The sequence below is a fragment of the Solenopsis invicta genome, chromosome 9 (assembly GCF_016802725.1).
Source record: "Solenopsis invicta isolate M01_SB chromosome 9, UNIL_Sinv_3.0, whole genome shotgun sequence".
Classification (NCBI taxonomy): domain Eukaryota; kingdom Metazoa; phylum Arthropoda; class Insecta; order Hymenoptera; family Formicidae; genus Solenopsis; species Solenopsis invicta.
Window position 1 is genome coordinate 13,968,670 of NC_052672.1, and position 19,490 is coordinate 13,988,159.

The 19,490-nt window shown below is 39.7% G+C and overlaps 1 protein-coding gene across 2 annotated transcripts in view; it reads left to right on the forward strand.

Annotated features, from left to right (window-relative positions):
• Positions 1–19,490, forward strand: part of LOC105193438 (discoidin domain-containing receptor 2) — a 206,924-nt gene that overhangs the window by 147,558 nt on the left and 39,876 nt on the right. For both annotated transcript variants that reach the window (XM_026135908.2, XM_026135907.2), the window contains 3 exons: positions 1,940–2,171; positions 14,924–15,071; positions 17,065–17,244. In XM_026135908.2, coding sequence (XP_025991693.1) covers positions 1,940–2,171; positions 14,924–15,071; positions 17,065–17,244 — 560 coding nt within the window. The remainder of the gene's footprint in view (positions 1–1,939; positions 2,172–14,923; positions 15,072–17,064; positions 17,245–19,490) is intronic.

Genomic DNA, 19,490 nt, shown 5'->3' on the forward strand with positions numbered 1-19,490 from the left:
TCGGATTTTATCATGAATTGAGATAAATAGAAAATACCGATTACAAATAAACGTGAAGAGAGGAGAAAGCTTTATTATCGATGTGTAACCGGGCAGATAACGATAAATAGAAATTTCGATAAATCAACCGTGATTCACAGCATTGCATGACTTACGCATTGTATTGTAAAACAATCCGTTCTATTTAATGCATGCATTTACGACAATCAGCGCTGTTATGGAAATGCTGAACTTCCATATTCCTTTTATCTTGATCACGATCTCGCTAACGAACACAATCGCGGATGGACAATCGCGGATATCAAATAAATAGCGTTTTCTTAAAATGTCGCGCAATTTGGTTGCGACAACAAGCACAGTGGTGATTTTATTTGAACGAAATTCCCGTGTTCGTCGAGCCACGTAACTACGAATTGTGACGGATTGCTACGCAAGGTTACGGAGGGCCTTGCTGAAGCCAGAACATTGTTAACAGTATTGCTGCCTAATTAACCGCAAATGCTTTCAGTGGATTTCGCCTGGTCTATTGTTTACATGCGGGCCTGTCGCCTATATGTATAGCAGTCCTCCATGACTGAACCAGCTGAAATATTTCCATGGAGATTCTCTCTCCCTTTGTGACACAACCGTGCGTGTAGATATATGTATTTCAATGGATTCCGGGGCGTGTGCTCGTGACACGTGTGTGTCGGAAATAACACCTGATAATAACGATCGTGTCTCTTATAAACTTCGTGATATTGTACTCGCGCGGAGTTTCGTTTTAAGATTTAATTAGCGAGCCGATACGCCCCACGAAATTCTTGGCGAAAGATATATTTCCGGAATTTAATTTAGCGGATGTTCATTGTCAGGGCAACTAGCTTCGAAAATTCAGAGAATTGGAAGTTGAGGTGCTGGCGAAATACGCCTTTTGCGCGTTCAGCCTATTCAAAATGATTATATTGCAAACGTATAATAATCGAAACCAATCTCAACGTTATTTTTTCGTTTAATTTTTCGTGCGAAATAAATATTATTAAATCAGAATATTCTAACATACATAGAAGTCTGAAGATATAATTTTATTTGCAGAAGTATATAAAAAATTCATCTTTAGAATATAATCACTTTTTCAAATTCACTTCAAGCAATTATAATTCTGTTTGAATAAACAATCTTTCTATGCTGTTGTTTCTATCATTTTTAATAATCGTAATTTTTGAAATCTCCTTCCTGAATGTACTTATCCCAAAGTAAAGCATACGGGTAGTATTGAAATCGGAAATTGATATAGAGTTATAACTGTTCTTCATTGTGTAATTATTAATGCTTTTTCTTTACTCAAATTTATACATAAATCTGATGGTTAAAATTTCTCTTCCCAGAATCTATTAACCACGGAGTCTCTTCCTCCCCTTCCGCGAACCCTCTCTCTCCGAGAGCCCTGAAAAAATTACTTCCATTTTCTTCTGTCCACAAGAAGCTGCTATCGCGATGAAAGCTTCGCTGCAAAATAAGTTATTCATAATCAATACCGCATGAAGCTCGACGAGGTAGCGTGCTCAGATTCAAAGATCGCCCGTAAATCAATCGCCGCGTCATTAATTTACACGCGGGCGGCCGTTGATCTTGAAAGGAAACGGGGGCGGGAAACTCATTAATTATATCATCCACATAATAAATCCACGATAATCGAGATGTATATCTATATATGTATAATATATATCTTTCGTTCGGTTATCACTTTTACTGCCTTCTTCTCGGTGCGTGTGCGAGGCAGCCGCCACGACTCATGCGACTAGAAAAGCATAACGAGAACGTGCTCCTGCTTTTGTCACGCAACGTATATACGTCCCGTCTGCTACGTGTGCGTTCCTCGCGTGTCTTCACGCGACGTACTTCCCTCAAGAGCGTTCGTAATAACTCCCGATATAATGCCTCGGTTTCTCGGTTTCAGGCTACGACAAGACAAGGGTGGCGGCGCTTGGTGTCCGAGAAATATGGTAACCAAGGAAGGCAAGGAATACCTAGAAGTGAATCTGCACACTCCGCGTTTACTGACGTCCACCAAGACGCAAGGCAGATTCGGCAATGGCAACGGGGTCGAGTACACCGAGGAGTACTTTGTCGAGTATTGGCGACCAGGGTTCAACAAGTGGGTGCGATGGAGGAATCGACGTGGTACAGAGGTAAGTACCGTCTGGCTAGGTCATCGATCGAATCGCGCTCGAGATTTCTTTCCCGGCTACTGTACGCTCGAATTGATTGCACGTTTGCGGATATTGGGTGATTGCCCAAAATTCTCCATCGATACTTATATACGAATGTATCATTTGGAAAATACATCGGACAGCTAGCCAATAGAACAAAATTATTATCCTTATTATTTAATTTCTCTGTAAATACTCGACCATTATAAAATTTATTATTAGAATATATATTCTTCGATTAATTTACATATAAAAATCATTGAGAAAAGAAATTGCTCTCTTGCATTTTCACTTTTGCGAAATGATTGTATTTCCATTTTGTTTAACTAGATTCGATATTGCGATTCATTTTGACGCATGATACTGTAAAAAATCATCGGACTTTTCAATTGAATTTCATTTTAAGTTCACGGCGGTATGCCGAAATTCGATTCTTTTCGACGCTCCGTTTTATGCAGGCGTTATGCGCGGTTGGAATTGAAGATGAAATATTGGAAAATCGTGGAACGAAATTTATTTTCTGCCAATAAATCTCGTCATTTCGTGTCACATTGTAAAGACGGATTGCCCGATATAGCGTTCAATGCAGCTTGCGCTGTGCTAATCTTACGTATATATCATTGTACTAATCTCCATTTGCCATCACGCATACGTGTGACGCTCTGTTACTTATAATGAAATATCTGCCGACTCGCTTACTTATAATTACTATGTAGCTAAATATTAAGGTCCCTATTTCACTTTATGTATATGCTACATATGTCGAGGGGAAATTAGTAGACTCCATACGAAACGACTCGATTTCCTGGCTTTAACTCAAGTTCCTCCTCTCAGCTTATTCCACATCATAGTAAGTTAGAAATTGATAAAGCTACGCCGTCTGCTTTTAATCCTATATGCAAGAACATAAAATATTTACCACAATCTATAATCATTTCACCGTACTTTGACAGATTTGAATTATAAAATAATCTCACAAAATATCTTTCTTGCAGATACATTCTGATTCTTTGATTAAAAATTGAGATTTACCTACAAGGAAAGGACGATTTTATTAGCTCCATATAAATTTGAAAATAATTTTATTAGACCAATAAAACAATGTAGGACACTTAAACTGTGTTAGAACGTAAAAATTTTGACAGTATGCTCATCATGCTTGAACGTCTTTCTTAATTATTTCGATGATCAAAATTATTTTAAGATCTGTATCTAGGTAAATTTTTATATGCTTTAGCCAAAATCTTTCTTTCCTTGTATCGATTCAGTATATGGGTTGATAATTTGTAGAATGGTAATTTTAGCGCAATGGTTCTAATATAAACGTATAAACGTTATTCTGACTATTTTAATCGCATCAAGTAGAAATGCGATCATTTAGACAGATTCTCGAAACAGTTCGCAATTTGTGCTTTTCAAATTTTTAGAATTATCTCAGATATTCACTACATCCTTTCCATTGAACCTTTATATGTTAAAATTTTTATATTATTGACAATAACTAGATATGTTAACTCGATTTATTTAACAATTAATCAATGGATAAGTCTGAAGTAATTAAAAAAATCAATAATTATCAACGTTTCAGTTATTTTATGAATTTAATAATATTGAATAAAAAATGAATAGAAAATATATCTTAATTACTTATACACTTTACAGTTCTTATAACATCTTGTAACAGAATTGTATATAAATCATTAACGTTATAGTAAATCAATAAGGGTTCTGTTAAAAGTATTGCGAAATTATAAGATTTATTTCAATGGTATCTAGTATTAATTTCCTTTCTCTTTTATCAAGGAAATGCCGTGCACGATACGGGTATTGCATACATGAGAACCTCTGTCCCGGTTGAACGGCCATTACTGGATGCGACGTGTTAATTAACGTCTCTTTAGCATGATAATCCGTACGCGATATCCATTAGCCCGTCAAAATACATCACAGCGGTTAAGCGATTTGCTTGTGGCGACGAAACTACGCAGATTCTACAGACGTAATCTTAAATTCATATTAAATAAGTGCGTTTTGCGTAAATGATTTTAGTTTTGACATATCTCGCAGAATATATGTCAATACGTTTAAAAAAAAATAAAAAATAAAAAATAGATGATTGAGGAATATAAATGCAATAAATTACAATTTTCAGTACGTTCTATAATATGCAAAAAAAATTAAAAAAATATAGAAAAGCAAGAGAGAAAGCGATCGCGGGAATTTATATAGCAAAACTTGCTAAATCGAAATATATAGTACTGTATATAGTAATAATCGTAATATATGTATATTGTTCTAATCCTCTAAGGAATTTGGCGACAAAATGACTTGTGAATTAGTCACAAAGGCAGAAGAAATTTCGTATTAAATCGATCAAACAGCATAATTGAAGACGGTAAATCGGTAGTTAAAGCTATTCTATTGGACATCGAGTGCTGCTGCAGCTATTATCCTACGAGCCATAAGCTGCCATTGGTAAATGGAATTTTAATGGATGCACAATAAAGCGAGTGCATTTATTCCGCTTACCGAAACGACGCGGTAAGTCATAATCAATCGTAACGAGCGCGGTTCATTTTTCAAATACTATCGGTAGATGTGCGCGTTCTCCGCCGTGCTCACTATTACATTTTTATTCCATTATACGGAAAAGTACAGGTGCACAAACCTATTAATAATAACGTGGGATCAATGAGTTCCGTGATCAAGCGAGAAAATGCATTGCCTTGCTGCGTTCCCCGCGGTCTTCAATAAAATCCACCGCTGGGCTCTTTCCACCATTTCTGGATAATAGAATCCAAAATCTCATTTCTAACGATGTTGACTCTCCCAGTCATGATTCTTTCATTCATAAGTATCCTTTATTTGCTTTATGCAGTAATCATCTTCCTGAATTTCCGCCCGCGCGCTTCATCGTCCGACGCTTTATCTCTTCACGAACATTATTCAATGCCCGCGCGTTATGATATTACCACGTATAAGTGTTAAAATTCACTCGCTCACGCGAATTTATCGCGCCCCGTCGCAAATTGCCGGTCGTAATAGAAAAAAGATTACCTGAAGCGCCGGGATTTTTCAGTATTTACCTCGGCATCCGCAATATATTTCCTTCAAGAACTAATTTCGTCCGGGAGGGAGAGGCAACGGCTACGAGAGACTTATTACCTAGCTGCCTTACGGTCTTCCGATAAATAGAAAATCAAGAATCTCATCGGTAACGAACTTACTTCGATAGACTATCATAACTCACCTCCGGCTGGTACTCGTCGGAGGGTCGTCGTCGTCGTCGTCGTCTGGCCCCGCAGGAAAAGCTTCGTGACGCGGAAGTAATTTTCAACTCCGAACCGTGTCCTATCGTGGATGGGCGAAGCCTCGTTATTCGACCCCGCCGTCATCAGACGGGCTCTGATATTCGCCATGGTTATCTCTCACTAATCTCTCTCTCTCTGTCTCTCCCCCTCTTTCTCACTTAGGCTCTCGCCCGTAGCTCGTGCACGTCGTATGCACGCGTTCACGTATATAGGCACACATTTAACATACACACTTTTCGCCCATTCTCCAGCGTGGTTCGTACTAGACGTTCTTCCCATTTTCACGCAGATTTGCTCAAAGTGAGAGAGCAAGTCGGAGATCCAAAGGCGGAGGAGAGATAGAACGTTCAGAAGCAAAAGAGGGAACGCGAACATTTACCCTGCAGCCTCAATCTGGGCGGTATGTGATCTTTGTGCACGCGCTTCTTCCTTTTGCTCCTTATACTTTGAATACGGACGGGGAAAACGAACAGTCGAGACTTGAATGAGGAAACGAAAGGGGATGAACGCCAACACATGTGGAAAAGAAGGAGAATGACTGAGAGAAAGAAATAGCAAGAGCGACTACGTTATCGCTACCATTGTATGTGACCCGAGCTTTCCGCGGGCATTTTTCTACGGTAGACGTAGTCACCGTTTTTGTGTCTCAGACGAAACACGTAACTCAAAAGAGGGTTTTCTGGTATCCGATGAAGCACACTCGTTTTAGAATGAAGATCAAGTGGAATTAACGCGGTAACGTGTACGTGACAATTAGAAATCAATGGGATCATGTCGTACGCTCTAACAAAAGAAAAATGAATGATGGATACAATCGTGTGACGGATGATACGCGAAACTGATATTACGTTTGTGTGATCTCTGCAAAAATTTTAAGAGCAAAACTGCTTTGAAAATTGCTTCTTTGAATATATAGTTCTGTGGTTCGTGTCTGCAGATAATCCGCGACTACACGCAACTACTCGTACTTGTACAATCGTACGAACGCAGCACGATAAACACGATGAATATTACAGAAACTCTTGGCGTAGGAGCGTAATATATTTTTACATTCGCCGAGCTGACGCGCGCAACGAACCAGTTACATTTTTACACCGAAAAAAGCGGGCGACGGTCACCGGCTGCGACGTTACTCCAATAACGAAACAAAAATATAGAGCTTGTGTGTGCGTGCGCGCCGTGCGAGTGGGAGATTATGACTCGCTTCTTATGAGGTGCACGCGAATTAAGCCGGACAGGCCGGACTCATCTAAATTCACGAAACGCCGGAGAGTAGCCGGACCTCGGGCTGCTGGATGCAACCTGATGGAAACGGAGCGGAATACAGCAGCCAGCCAGCTAGCGCCTCTCCCTTTTACGTTCGGACGGCCGCTGTCGTGCCTGCGGCGGGACAATTGCCAACGGTGGACGTGTTTCATTAACGCCGACACACCGGCACGGACGAGGCTTTGTGAGAGAGGTACACCCACGGTAACTCGTATACGTCTTCCCTGTAATACGAGCAGTCCTCGCTGCGGCTCTTGAACATACCTACCTGTCGCGGCAGAGCTAAATGAATTTGTTTATTCTTTCACGTTGGAATTATATTTTTTCTCGCATTTTTCCAACTTTTATATTATCCGGTTTATCTTTCACAGAAATTACATTTTCGGCATTTTCTTAAGATTCAAACAGCTCCAATACGCTGTGTGGTTTCAAATCCCGTTTTTAAATCGACTGCGAAGCTCAAAAATAAATATCCTTTTCAGTTTTCAGATATTTTCTTACAGAAAAATAGGTATTAATTTTTTTTTAATTTTTCAAGTTAAAAATAATTTTCGGAAAAATGTGATCCTCTAGTTTCAAAAAATAATGTAAAATGATTTTGTTTTAAATTTACTTTGGTTTACTTTTACGCGAGACGAATTACATATTTTTTCCATTGTATCATGAATTAGGTCATGCTCTGTATAGTCAAACCTTGCGGATTCTAGCAAAATGTTGATGACACATACAAGAAACAAGACTCGGCAGTTTCTCTCAACGATAATATTCCCAGTGATGTGCACTACAATAAATCCTATACACGAGATTTATTGCATAGCAGAATTCCATGCCGCAGTACCACGCGAAATATATCCCTGTATTATATATAAGTTTTAAAGCGTACGCAAGCTAAGGTTATTGAAAACTTATAATTTACAATATAAATCTTTGAAACGCTAATTTATGGAATCATATTTAAGCAATTAATTTGATAAAATAATTGAAAAAAATCGCTACATTTATGGCTTTTATAAGAAGTGACAGTATCGTAAATAGGTGTTGTATCTCGCGTCTCTTAGATATCGTCAATCCTCGTGCAATTCCGTAGTCGACTCCTTGAGCAATTCAAGACGCGGAATATCGGAAAGCGAACTAAGGCGCGAACACCGAAAACGTTTTTCCATTTCTCTTAGTCTGACATGTTGGATGATGGCACACCCCCCCCCCTGACGTAATCGACAAGTCGTCACTGCTGTTTGACTTGGTGACAGTTCGCTTAAGTCCACAGGTATCGGCGGTAATTTCCATCGAAATTTCAATCTCGTTTATCCGCAAAGTAACTTCCCTGAACGGCCGGCTCGTTGCAGTCATGCTAACTCTCCCTTCCCACCCGGTCGTGTTCGCCGCCCTTTCGCCCTCTTCTCACCCTCTCGTCCATCGTTCGGTCGGCCAACGCGGCGGCGTCACGACGTATCGAATTTTAATCAATCACCGACAGGGACAGCCAATTCCAGAGCCAATTAACATATTCATTCCGCGGCACCCGGCACCCCTTTTTTTTTACCGATTTCAACGAAATTCAAATTGCAATATGGCGAGCACCATTACGAAATACTGTTCGGCTCCCCAGTCATTACGTGGTAGTCATTACCGCAGGTATTCGTGCATGGTAAAATTGCTCGGATGTACGGTATTAAAAAAATTGGTAAAACAAGAAATGGCTAAGAGCCGCCCTCATTACGTAACCACTCGCTACGACCAGTGACGCAGCGAATTTTGATATCACTACGTTATTACGTTAAAATTTTTACAGAGAAAAATTTTAGCGGAACAAGCGAGCGGAGCTTTCGCAAACAATATCTTGCACCTAATAAATTTTAAGACGAACGTTAAACAACTCGTGTTTACTGCTATGTAATTAGGTTTCACCGAACTTTCACATTTCACGGCGATTGTAAGACATAACAAAATTGCAAATTTATTATTTGATCACGTGCACGTTCGATCCAAACTTTAGTAACTCTATCTGGAAACGAAAAGTTTGATCTTAACGTTGTCAGTAGCGAAGGTCCGTTCCTAGTCAGACAAATCAAGAAGGAAAGCCGTTTGGGCAAACCAGAACAGTCACCGTTCCATTTTTTCGCGGGATTTGCGGTATATACGCGTTTAAAAAATCAACCATATTCTTCAGAACAGAAAGAAAATGCCGTTTGGTTGTTTCAGTTCGATGGAATTAAAGAATACGATTGCACGTAGAAAGCTCTCATGCGTATACGTATCTATATAGTTCGCTTCTCTCTTTCTCTCTCTCTCTCTCTCTCTCTCTCTCTCTCTCTCTCTCTCTCTCTCTCTTCCCTTCCCTTCTCTCTGCCATTTTTCATGGGAATTCAATAATCAATAGTCGTAGATGAAAGGTCGCCATAAAATTGCTCTTAATCCGCGCAGGTATGGCATAAATATGTGCAGATAAAATATATACGTCGGCGCTTTCTCTACCATGTGGACATATGCACGTTGGTTCTACTCGGTATCGACGGATTATGGATTATCGGTACGTACGGCTGTACCCGGACATGCTATTAGCGGATTACCGCATGAACCGTCGACAATTTTCCACAGTTATATTGCACGCTCTCTCCTCTTTACACAGCGTCATACACTCTTTTTCTCTGTCCCTCTCTTTTAGCCTCGTTAGAAATCCGTCTCGATAAAAGAGCGTTTCGATCCGGATGAGATACTCGAACCGACGCTGCGCACGAAAGCGTAGAAGGGTCAAATCTCCTTGCTACTCGAAGGGGTTTGTTTCCCTCGGTTTTATACTTGTCGAAGTACTCACTTGTACGAGAGAGAGAGAGAAAGAGAGAGAGAGAGAGAGAGATTTGCCCTGCCAATTTTATTTGTACGTTATACATGGTATCCCCTTTCTCGCGTATGTACATCGTCGCTGCGACTGCGTCTATATAATCACACTATGTAGCAACGTTAATTTTATTAAACCATGTACTTTCCGCTAAATCGTATTTCAACAGTGAAGTCGAAATAACACGCTTAGTAGAGAAGATCCTATTTTAATTGACATTAAATTAATTAGCATTAACTGAGGCAAAGGAGGGTTCCTTCCTCCTTGAATTAGGGATGTTACAATTAAACACTTGTTCGTTAGCAGAGCATTAGGGAACCTAATTTCAGCTACAGACAGATTAGAATGGGGCGTGCGTCGCCACAATGTCGCAAGTCATGGTAATTCTACGGTTAATAACGAGATTCTCAGCGGTTACTGAAAGAAAATTTAATGTGTCAAATAATTCATGCATCTGTCTTATCTTAGTCGAACGGGATGCAAAACCAATTAACGTTCCGATGCTACAAGAAAGATGAATGGAATGCGCAAAAACAATCTGATAGTAAATGACTTTGCACATTGACGTTAATGAAGCGTCACAGGATGCGATTCTTTAGTGTGAAATTGAAGGCGTTAAAATGAAACAGTCTTCATTAGGGGAATGCAGAAAGCTTGATTTCGGCCGCAAACAGATTAGGCGGTTTCCTTTCCACGAGGGCGCCCCGGGGGAAGTAATTGCCTATACGCCGGGCGAGAACGGAAATAGGACGCGCCGCGTAAGCCCGTTCCGCTTTTTCGCCTCCGTAAGACGAAAGACGATCCGTCTGCCCGAGTTACCTGCCTTCGACCTTCTGACCTCGGCAAAGCCAATAAAATCCGAAGTTACGGTGGTATCATTGAATTCTATTGTAATAGTAATTCTCAGTCAATTTTTAATCACATATAGGTTACGTACTATTTAGATAAACGGGTAAAATTTTTATCTTTTGAAAACTCGAAACGGCAATCGACATTTCTGTTATTTTAGCACAATAATCTTTCTAATACCTTCTATAGTCAGAGAAGATGATTGCGACGATTTGCATGGAGTGGTTACGAGGCGCGTTAAAGAAAACTGCGAGGGTAGATGGAGCGATTTTCATTTACGTGGAAAAGTATAGTTTTAAGAGATTGTTGGTTGCAAAATTGGTATACCTATAATTGTTTTAAAGCACATAGTACGGCCGCGTTTAAAACGATGCAATCTCAAGCGGCTTGAGGCGAGGTGGCCATAAACGCGCAAGCGTAACATAAACTTTCCTTCTTTCGTTGTCTTGCACCGAAATACGTTCGATCGACCCACTAACCTTCTCAGGTTCTCTCCTGAGAACTGTTTCTTTGCGCTTACAGTGGAAGAAGATCTCAGGATAAGGTGCGAGACTTTTTATTACCGTGGCGAAACGAGGTCGACTGTCCTGCGATATAAACGAAATCGATAGCATTAACTGTATGAATGTAAAAAAAAAAACAAATAAATAAACAAAATACACCTAAAAATCCGTCGATGCTATCGCAATACGATGCGAATTTTAACGCCGAGATGTACTAAAATTAAAAAGCACTACGCGTGGAATTTAATATACATATATGTATAATCGAAACAGCGTGAAATCCCGCTAAAAGTTCTACAACGCCCGTTAACGTTTTTTTTTTTACAGCTGTCACTTCACAATCGCATTATCCGGTATTACGAGTGAAGTATTTTTGGAGTTTCAACAATAAGCGTCACGACACCGCAAAATTTTATCTTCGGTTTTATTTAATAGTCACCATATGCGAGAAAAATCGCAACGGTTATTAAAAACGTATTTTGATATGGTCAGCAGTATTTTCGTGAAAATCAAATATTCCACGAGAAACAAGCAAATAAAGAAAATTTCTAATGGTATCATTTTCAATTCATAGGTCTGCAAAAACATGTTTCAATCTAACCTAAAATACATTTCAATCTATTGTTTTAAAATTATTAAATGAACAATGACACTAAAATCAAAAGCTGTGCACGTAACTGTTGTGTGCGTGTACGTGTGTATATGTGTGTGCGTATGTATTTGTTCGAAGAGAAAGAATTAGAAGTAAGCGATATCTAAAAGCACATGATTTAATATCTCTTCTCTTTGATAATATTAATAAATATTATATAGATATCATTATTCATACATGCATTAATTATCCGTAGACATTATCAGAAACGTCATTTAGATATGTGATGTTCTATAATCGAACCTATTCTCAGCTTCGTGCCGGCAAATTATAGAATCTGACAAAGCGTTCAGGAGGAGATTCTACTTGCCGCTGGCGTAGACATCAATTTTATGTGTCGGTGAGACGATATCGTAGAAGCGTCTCTTACCCCGTGGCGGTCCTTATATATAGGTGTATTAATTATTCCTATCGCGTAGACCCCGGTCTGGCTTGTATTCTAGCACGTTGCAGTTGCAGTTGTAATGCATCCGCGGTCGGTCGTTTCGAGACGGCCGATATAGCGGAAACTCCACTCCGCCGTTGCGGCCCACCGTTCAAGAGGCACGTTCCATTTGCGTGCCGTTTACAACTTCGTGGGGCCGTTTACAGCTGTGGGCTTTCTATACCTTTCTATAGACGTATTAAGATCATGATTTTACCAATATTAATTGTTGTCCACGCGATAGCATGTAAGAACTGTGTTTGGATAAATTTAAATTGATTTTTCAAATTCCATTTTATTCGTTAATTTACATTCCATTTTTATTACACTTGTATAACTTAATAAAAATAGAATAATATTAATTTCTGCCAAACTCGTCAGTAAAAAAAAAAAAACAAAACACAGAATGCGACATAAAATAAATGACCCGAATAAAAGATAAATAACTATGATATTAAATAACATCGGGAAATATTCCATTACGCGGGAATTCTGAAATTCCGAAATGATGCTCTACCGGTCTTGTTGATGTTCTGAGTTTCGACCTCTGCTTCAGCGACTATGGACATCAGATACTGCGCTTTATATGATTAACGCGAAATAACAGATTCCTGGTTAGAAATTCTAATCGCGGCACTGCCGGTAACACAAATCAAAGCAAAGGCCAATGGTCGCTGATGCCCAGCTCGAGCCACGGTCCGTTTCTGTGTATAGAGCATATTAGCGTTTGTGTCATATCTACTCCGCTTGTGCACGGTGTTTAAACCGCACTCGGTTTTCGGTGCAGCGAGAGAGAACGAGAGAGAGAGAGAGAGAGAGAGGGGGAGAGAGAGACATGTCTGCAGTATCGCGCGAATATTCATATTTCAACGCAGACCCGTTGCTCTCCGGGATGACGACGGTCAGCATGTTTGGACGATCCAACGTGTCATGTTCGCTCTCTACACGATTCTATAATCTACAACGATACAGATTACTTCGCATTAATGTGAATGACAATTAGGCAATATATTGATCATAAAACGTAAGAACAGTAGAAAAGTTATCAGTTATTAATCTTCTCAATTTCTATAAGAAAGTTATTTTTAAAAATTGATTAATACTTAATAATAGTTTTAAAGAATGATGATAAAATTTAAATAAAATAAATAATACATATTATAAAAAGCGCTTGTTAAAAAAAACAGGAAAAACTGAAATGATAACAGAACAAATTTTTGTTAAAAAAAACTTTTTTTTTCAAAAATGAAAAAATAAAAACTAATTAAGATAAAATTAAATATAAAATAATGTTACCGATCAAAAGAATACAATTAATAAATAGTAATTATGAAAAATGATTGCAGCATGTGAAAGAGCATATAATATTGAATATAAATAATCATGAAAATAATTATTAAGCTTATTCCGTTCTGTCTATTGTGTAGAATACAATTTAGTGAATACAAATGTATCAATCTGTTCAGGCCATCTTTTCTCAGCTTAATTTAAAGAGAAAGCTGTGCTGTAATCAATCAGTCAATTTCTTACTTTAACGCTGAGGAAAGAAAAAAAAAATAAGAAAATTCTCTAAGTAAAATATTAATCATGGAAAATATCTTCTTTACAGTTTACATATGTTACTTAATGATTGTTATTCGTTGCGTATTATTAATGTTTTAGAACGCTGAGACTTGTAGTTACTTGTAAAATTTCAGGACGCGAATATAACGGACGATGAGAACCGCTAATCCGTCCAAATGCTCAGAATGCAAAACAGAACAGGATACAGACATAGCTACTGAATTACATAGCGCTCCAAGCAGGTGCAGATACAGTATTATTATCCCTAACGTGTCTATCAGTACTCACGGTAATATACACGTATGTCGAATTTAAGACCTTGTTTCTCAAACAACCTGGTCGATCCCATCGTCAAGCATGATCTCTTCCTCGGACGCGCGCTGACGTTCGTATTTCAATGTTAATCTCGTGTTCGTCGATGGTGACGACCTATGTACCGTCTCCTCTGCGACGCGATACGACGTGAGGGACCGGAACGTGTATACGACGCAGGAAGATGGGAGGAAAGGGAGGCCTGCTTCCAGTCCAGATTTAACGCTTGCATTTACATTTAGAGGAGGTTCACGACGGACCATTGTTTACTAATCGGATCCGGAAAATGGCGCTTCCGGCCCGTGAGATTCGTTCTTAGTGTTGTAAACATGTTCCAATGAACATCGGACAGTCCCATCCCTAAACGTAATCGTCGCAAATACGAATTACTTATACATGGTGATGCGAAATTGTCACCTTCCCTCAAATTCGACTCGCGACACCGAATTGAAGACATCTGATATTTTGATATTTTTCAAATCGTATATACGTTGAATGAAAATGGCATTTTGAGATTAAAACAGTGGAGAAGAAAAAAAACATTACAATCGAAGTATTTGAAAATGTCATACATAGTCCCGTAGTATATAGAATTGCAATAGAATTAAAAACGTGTTTTTTTCAATGCTATCTTTTGGAAAATTGTATAGTATAAAAAATTCGCAATACTCTGAATAATAAACTAAAAAAAAAAAAACGTACAAAAAACAGGTTATATACCAGATGCTATGAAATGCGTGCTTGTTTTCCTGCTTTTCAACCGGAACAGAAATATCTGGGTGTGACTAAAGTTAACTATTTCACTGTGCGTCTCCATTGTGTATACGTATATGGCAGCATAAAAACCCTTCGTTTCAGCAAAAATATCGTATGCAACGATGATACAAATTGTTGAATTCAAATTGCAGCTTTTCTCGGTAACATTGTCATATTTCTCTGGCATTCTCTTTGTTGCGATAATTTTTGTCTATGTACAGCGTATTAACAATCGCTTTGTTCTTGTCCGTTGCAGCTTTTGGTGGGCAATAACAATCCATATTCGGAAGAGGAGCAGATCTTCGATCCAGCTATAGTCGCAACAAAAATCCGCTTTATCCCTTACACCTCTCATATGCGTACAGTATGTATGCGCGTGGAGCTTTACGGCTGCTCGTGGACGGGTGAGTGAAATATATGGACACATTCCTTTTTATCATGTTTTTCGATTATCTATTTATTTGCAAGTAGCTTGCTATCCGCCCCGCTTAGAGGCGGCAAAAATATAGTCGGATCGACATATTTCAACCCGTAATGTTTGTCATATTTTTTTATTGCAATTTTAGCTGCTTGCAAATAAATGAAAAAAATATTCCAGCCCGATCTGAAAAATTTTATCACTAACGTGCCGCGCACAAAATGATGATGCAATATATAAAATTACTCGAGATATAAAATAATATAATCTGATATTTTTTTATCAAATTAGAGAGTCGTTACACTATCGCGTTAATAATAGCTGCCGTGATAAATAAATTTTACATAACGTAGTATAAGTGAAGGCAATTAGTGATTTCGTTGACACCTGCACCGTCACTTGTAAAGATAAAATTGAAAACAAGCGGTAAAGAAATCCTTTTGGAATCGCTTGCGTGTCACCGTCATGCATTTTATATTTTACATTGAGACGTAATCCACTTTCCCGGGACATTCTGACGAAAGATCGCGAGCACTACAACTTCAACAGTAACTTAGATTTGTGCCTTAACTTGGTCGTTGAAACCAGAGCCTACGAAAAGAGAACACGACGGGAATTTTTTATTCATCGCCAGTATTCGACAGATATAGATTTAGCCGTAAACTTCAAGGGTCTTATTGTCGTCGCTGTTTTCACACGAAATTTCCAGATTTGCCGACAACAGGAAAATCTTAATAACGTTATCACCGTTACGTAATATCGTTTATGCACATACGTAGATATATGACGACGTAATTGAAGCGCGTGCAATTAATTCGCATTTTGCTCGCCACAAGTTTTCCAAGTTGAATTTTCGTCAACCTTCGCTGACTATCTGACAAGACGCCGATGTAACGCGTCAGTCTCTCCCGAATCTGAGATTAACATAGATTTACGATCGCCGTGAGCCGTGAGCCACAGCTGCGTCTACATTAATCCAACCACGGCGAACTATGCGGCAGCCGCTAACTGTGCCATCCGCATAGCCCCGGCCATCGTTATATCGTTTAAACGCACAATTACGGCGGCTGCCAATAATATTGACTTGCAAAATAAATTGTGACTTACGAATGGCATTAGCAGACGTTCGGGTCATTACCGGGTAAGAACCGTTATAGCCATGCAAATGTCGGAAGGAAGATATACAGAGGGGAGAAGACATGGAATTATATTCAACAATTACCGTAATGTGATACTTTCCACATTTGGCAAGGTTTTATCATTATTGTCAACAATAATAAAACAATAAATAGTTACAACAAATATACTCGATACTTAGTTATTTCCAGTCTCATCCAGATGAAAAAGCTACACAAATCGAATTGATTTTTTATTCTATATCGGGACGTTAATCAAAACGGTCTTTTTCAACAGTTTCACGTAAACATCGTAAAGTGTGAAGCATCTCTCTTGCGCATATTTCATATTGAAATCTGCGAAAACAATTTACCGCTATTGAATGGAAAAATATTCGATAGATGGTACGAACGGACGCGGGGCGACATTTCGCTCTCAAGTACCAAACCGTGTAACTCATTCGTACTTATTGACGTCTGACAGTCCAGGAGTACATTTTGCTCCGACATAAGCCGCTTGCCTCGGCGCATTTTTAACGAAAGCTGCGCGATACGTTGCGGAACGAAAGAGAGATCGACGCGACGTCGCGATCGGTGAGATTCGCATTAAAAGTTCTAGTCTAGTTATTGCGCGACACCGGTTCAGATCGATCCTCCGTTACCGGTAATCCTCGGAGCAGCAAGATTAAAAATGTTGACCCTCGTTACTCCTTTCCGACGACGTGCACTTTACTCGTAACTGTCCGCAATCTTATCACGTACTGTCGAGAGAAAACGCTCATGGTCCGACCACGTAGCAACGTGATGATGCATAGTTCAGGAGCTTACATATTCTTTATATCCGGCTTCTCCTTATTCTTCCAGAGGGTCTCGTCTCGTATTCCATGCCCCAAGGAATCAAGAGGGGTTCCGAGGTTGACCTTTCCGACAGAACGTACGATGGCCGCGAAGAAGCGGGTTACCTCTCCGGGGGACTTGGTCAACTTGTCGACGGGCAAAAGGGTCCCGACAACTTCAGATTGGACGTCAGCGGCAACGGAAAGGGTAAGGCACGGCGGACAGCTTCGTGCTGGAACGAGATTAGCGTCGGCGCTAGATCGTGTCTAGATTAGCGTGATAGAGCCGTCTCGCGTCTCCGCGAAGATACCCTGCCCGCCAACCGTCCAGTCTTCTTAATCTATCGGTATCTCACGCTATCTTACTCGTTAACTTCTTTCCTCAAGCTAAATAGCGGTTCGCGGCCCCGTTGTAACTCCCGTTGTAATCTTGTAACGCGGACTGCACGCCTCTTCTAGCTCGATTACGCTCTTGTTTCGGGACGCCTTTACACTCCTGTTAATGTAAGCGGCGAAATAAGAAGGGGAGTAATGAAATAAGAGCGTGCCGTTCGCATAACGTGTATCTTGAATAACGTTAAAACGTTATGTCAGCGTCCTGTACGTAGCTGTTATGTATGAAGTGCATTCCTCGTAGCGTAGCGTATATAATTTGAAATATGTGAATGCGCGACGAGAATTCTGTTAAAATATCTCGGATAGCTTCCGCTTTAGAACGGACATATTCGCTTCGTTATTTCATGAATTTTCAATTTACACGTGTTTTATTCGCTTGATTTCATGCATCAAAAGCACACGTTACTCTGCCAATATGTTTCCTTTTTTTTTACGGATGCTTACCTTCTAGTCGATTTGCTCGATACATTTCCGAATTACCAATCCGGAAAGTTTTTTTTTCCCCCATTTAATGAAGCAATGATTAATGCGCGTGACGTCGACTGGAAGTAACACATCGTCTATGGTACCAATAGCAAACTGTTCTATTCGGGATATTCATGCATGTTATTCAGCAAATCAAATGACCGTTAAAATTTAATTGAGAAGGGTGTGTTCGTGTACGGAAATGGTTTTTCGAACGATTGATCAAGCGCCAATATTCGCTGTCGCCTACGCGAAATGCGTCCGTTTTCGAGACGCGTACCGCCAGGATGAAAATGAAATTTTCCCGTCGGTCTACTCCAGGTGTGTAGGTGTGTAAACGGGAAAGTCGAAAGGGTCAGCGGAATCTAGAAAAGCCGAGAGGGCCAGTGGAAGAGCTTGGGCTTCGGAGCCAAACGCGTTCCAGGGCGCCCGCTCGAATCTGTTCCAATTTACATTTATATTGAACCGCGAGCTAGGCTGCAACCAGTCGCCGCTGTTTACTCGCCTTCTGGATACATTTGTGTCTTTCCATTTATGCCACGAGACATTCTCGCCGTCGCTGGTACACTCGGATATACCGTCGTACTTCCGCCTTCTTAAACTTTTAAACCCGGCAAAACTGCGTACAACTTCTTCCGACTCTCTTTAAACCGGAAAACACCGTCGTCCGATATTCCTGCAGTCGAGACAAATTTCTCACTCGAGATCGATATTTGCACCGGCGCCTTCATTCGAAAGTTTTTAAAAATACTTGGGAAATATGTAAAGGAGAATCGTAAAAGGTAGCGTAAAAGGAAGAAAATTATTAAAATATGTATGAAGCTATTTATTATGTATATTGATAATATTTTCGAAATATCTAAGAATTTGTGAAAAGCGCGAGATCAACAATACTTAACGATTTTACAAAATATTCTCGGAATACCAAAAGAAACTCCTTCCTCAGTGCTGTGAAAGATTTATTTAGTAGAATCTATGTCGATTATATATAAAACAGCATAACATTCTCATAACAAACGTCTGCCTCGTTTAATAAAATATCGGTGAAGTATTTGCGATAGTTGACAGCTCGCGGTCATCTTTATATCCAGTTTACGAGCATTATATGATCGTAACTATACAGTTCTCCCCGAAACGCTTTAAAGGGGAAAATCATCAACCGGTGGAGGTACGGGGTATCCGCCCAGCGTGGTTATCTTACGATCCTCGTGAAGGTTCAGAATTGATGGTAGATAGCGGCCGAAGGCGGCGACGACAGGAAACTGGAAACTATTTACTCGAGGGACGATATTAAGGGGAGGAAGAGGGGCTGTATGAAAGCGGATAGGTCAGGGCGATATAACGCCACCGCGTGAACCCGGTATATTGTTGAAAACGGAAGGGACGATCGTAGTAGTCGCACAGGAATCCAAATACAAAGTCGCGTGCGGGCGCACAATGCAAACTGCGTGATTGAAATTCTCGTAAGTTTTAATATACTCTAAGATTCTTGCGTCGTTACGACGAAACGCTCGCGAGACGATGTCGAAACGCAGGAGCAACGACACCGAAGACTAGAAGGTTTTTTCTGTTTTTTTTTCTTTTCTTTTCTTT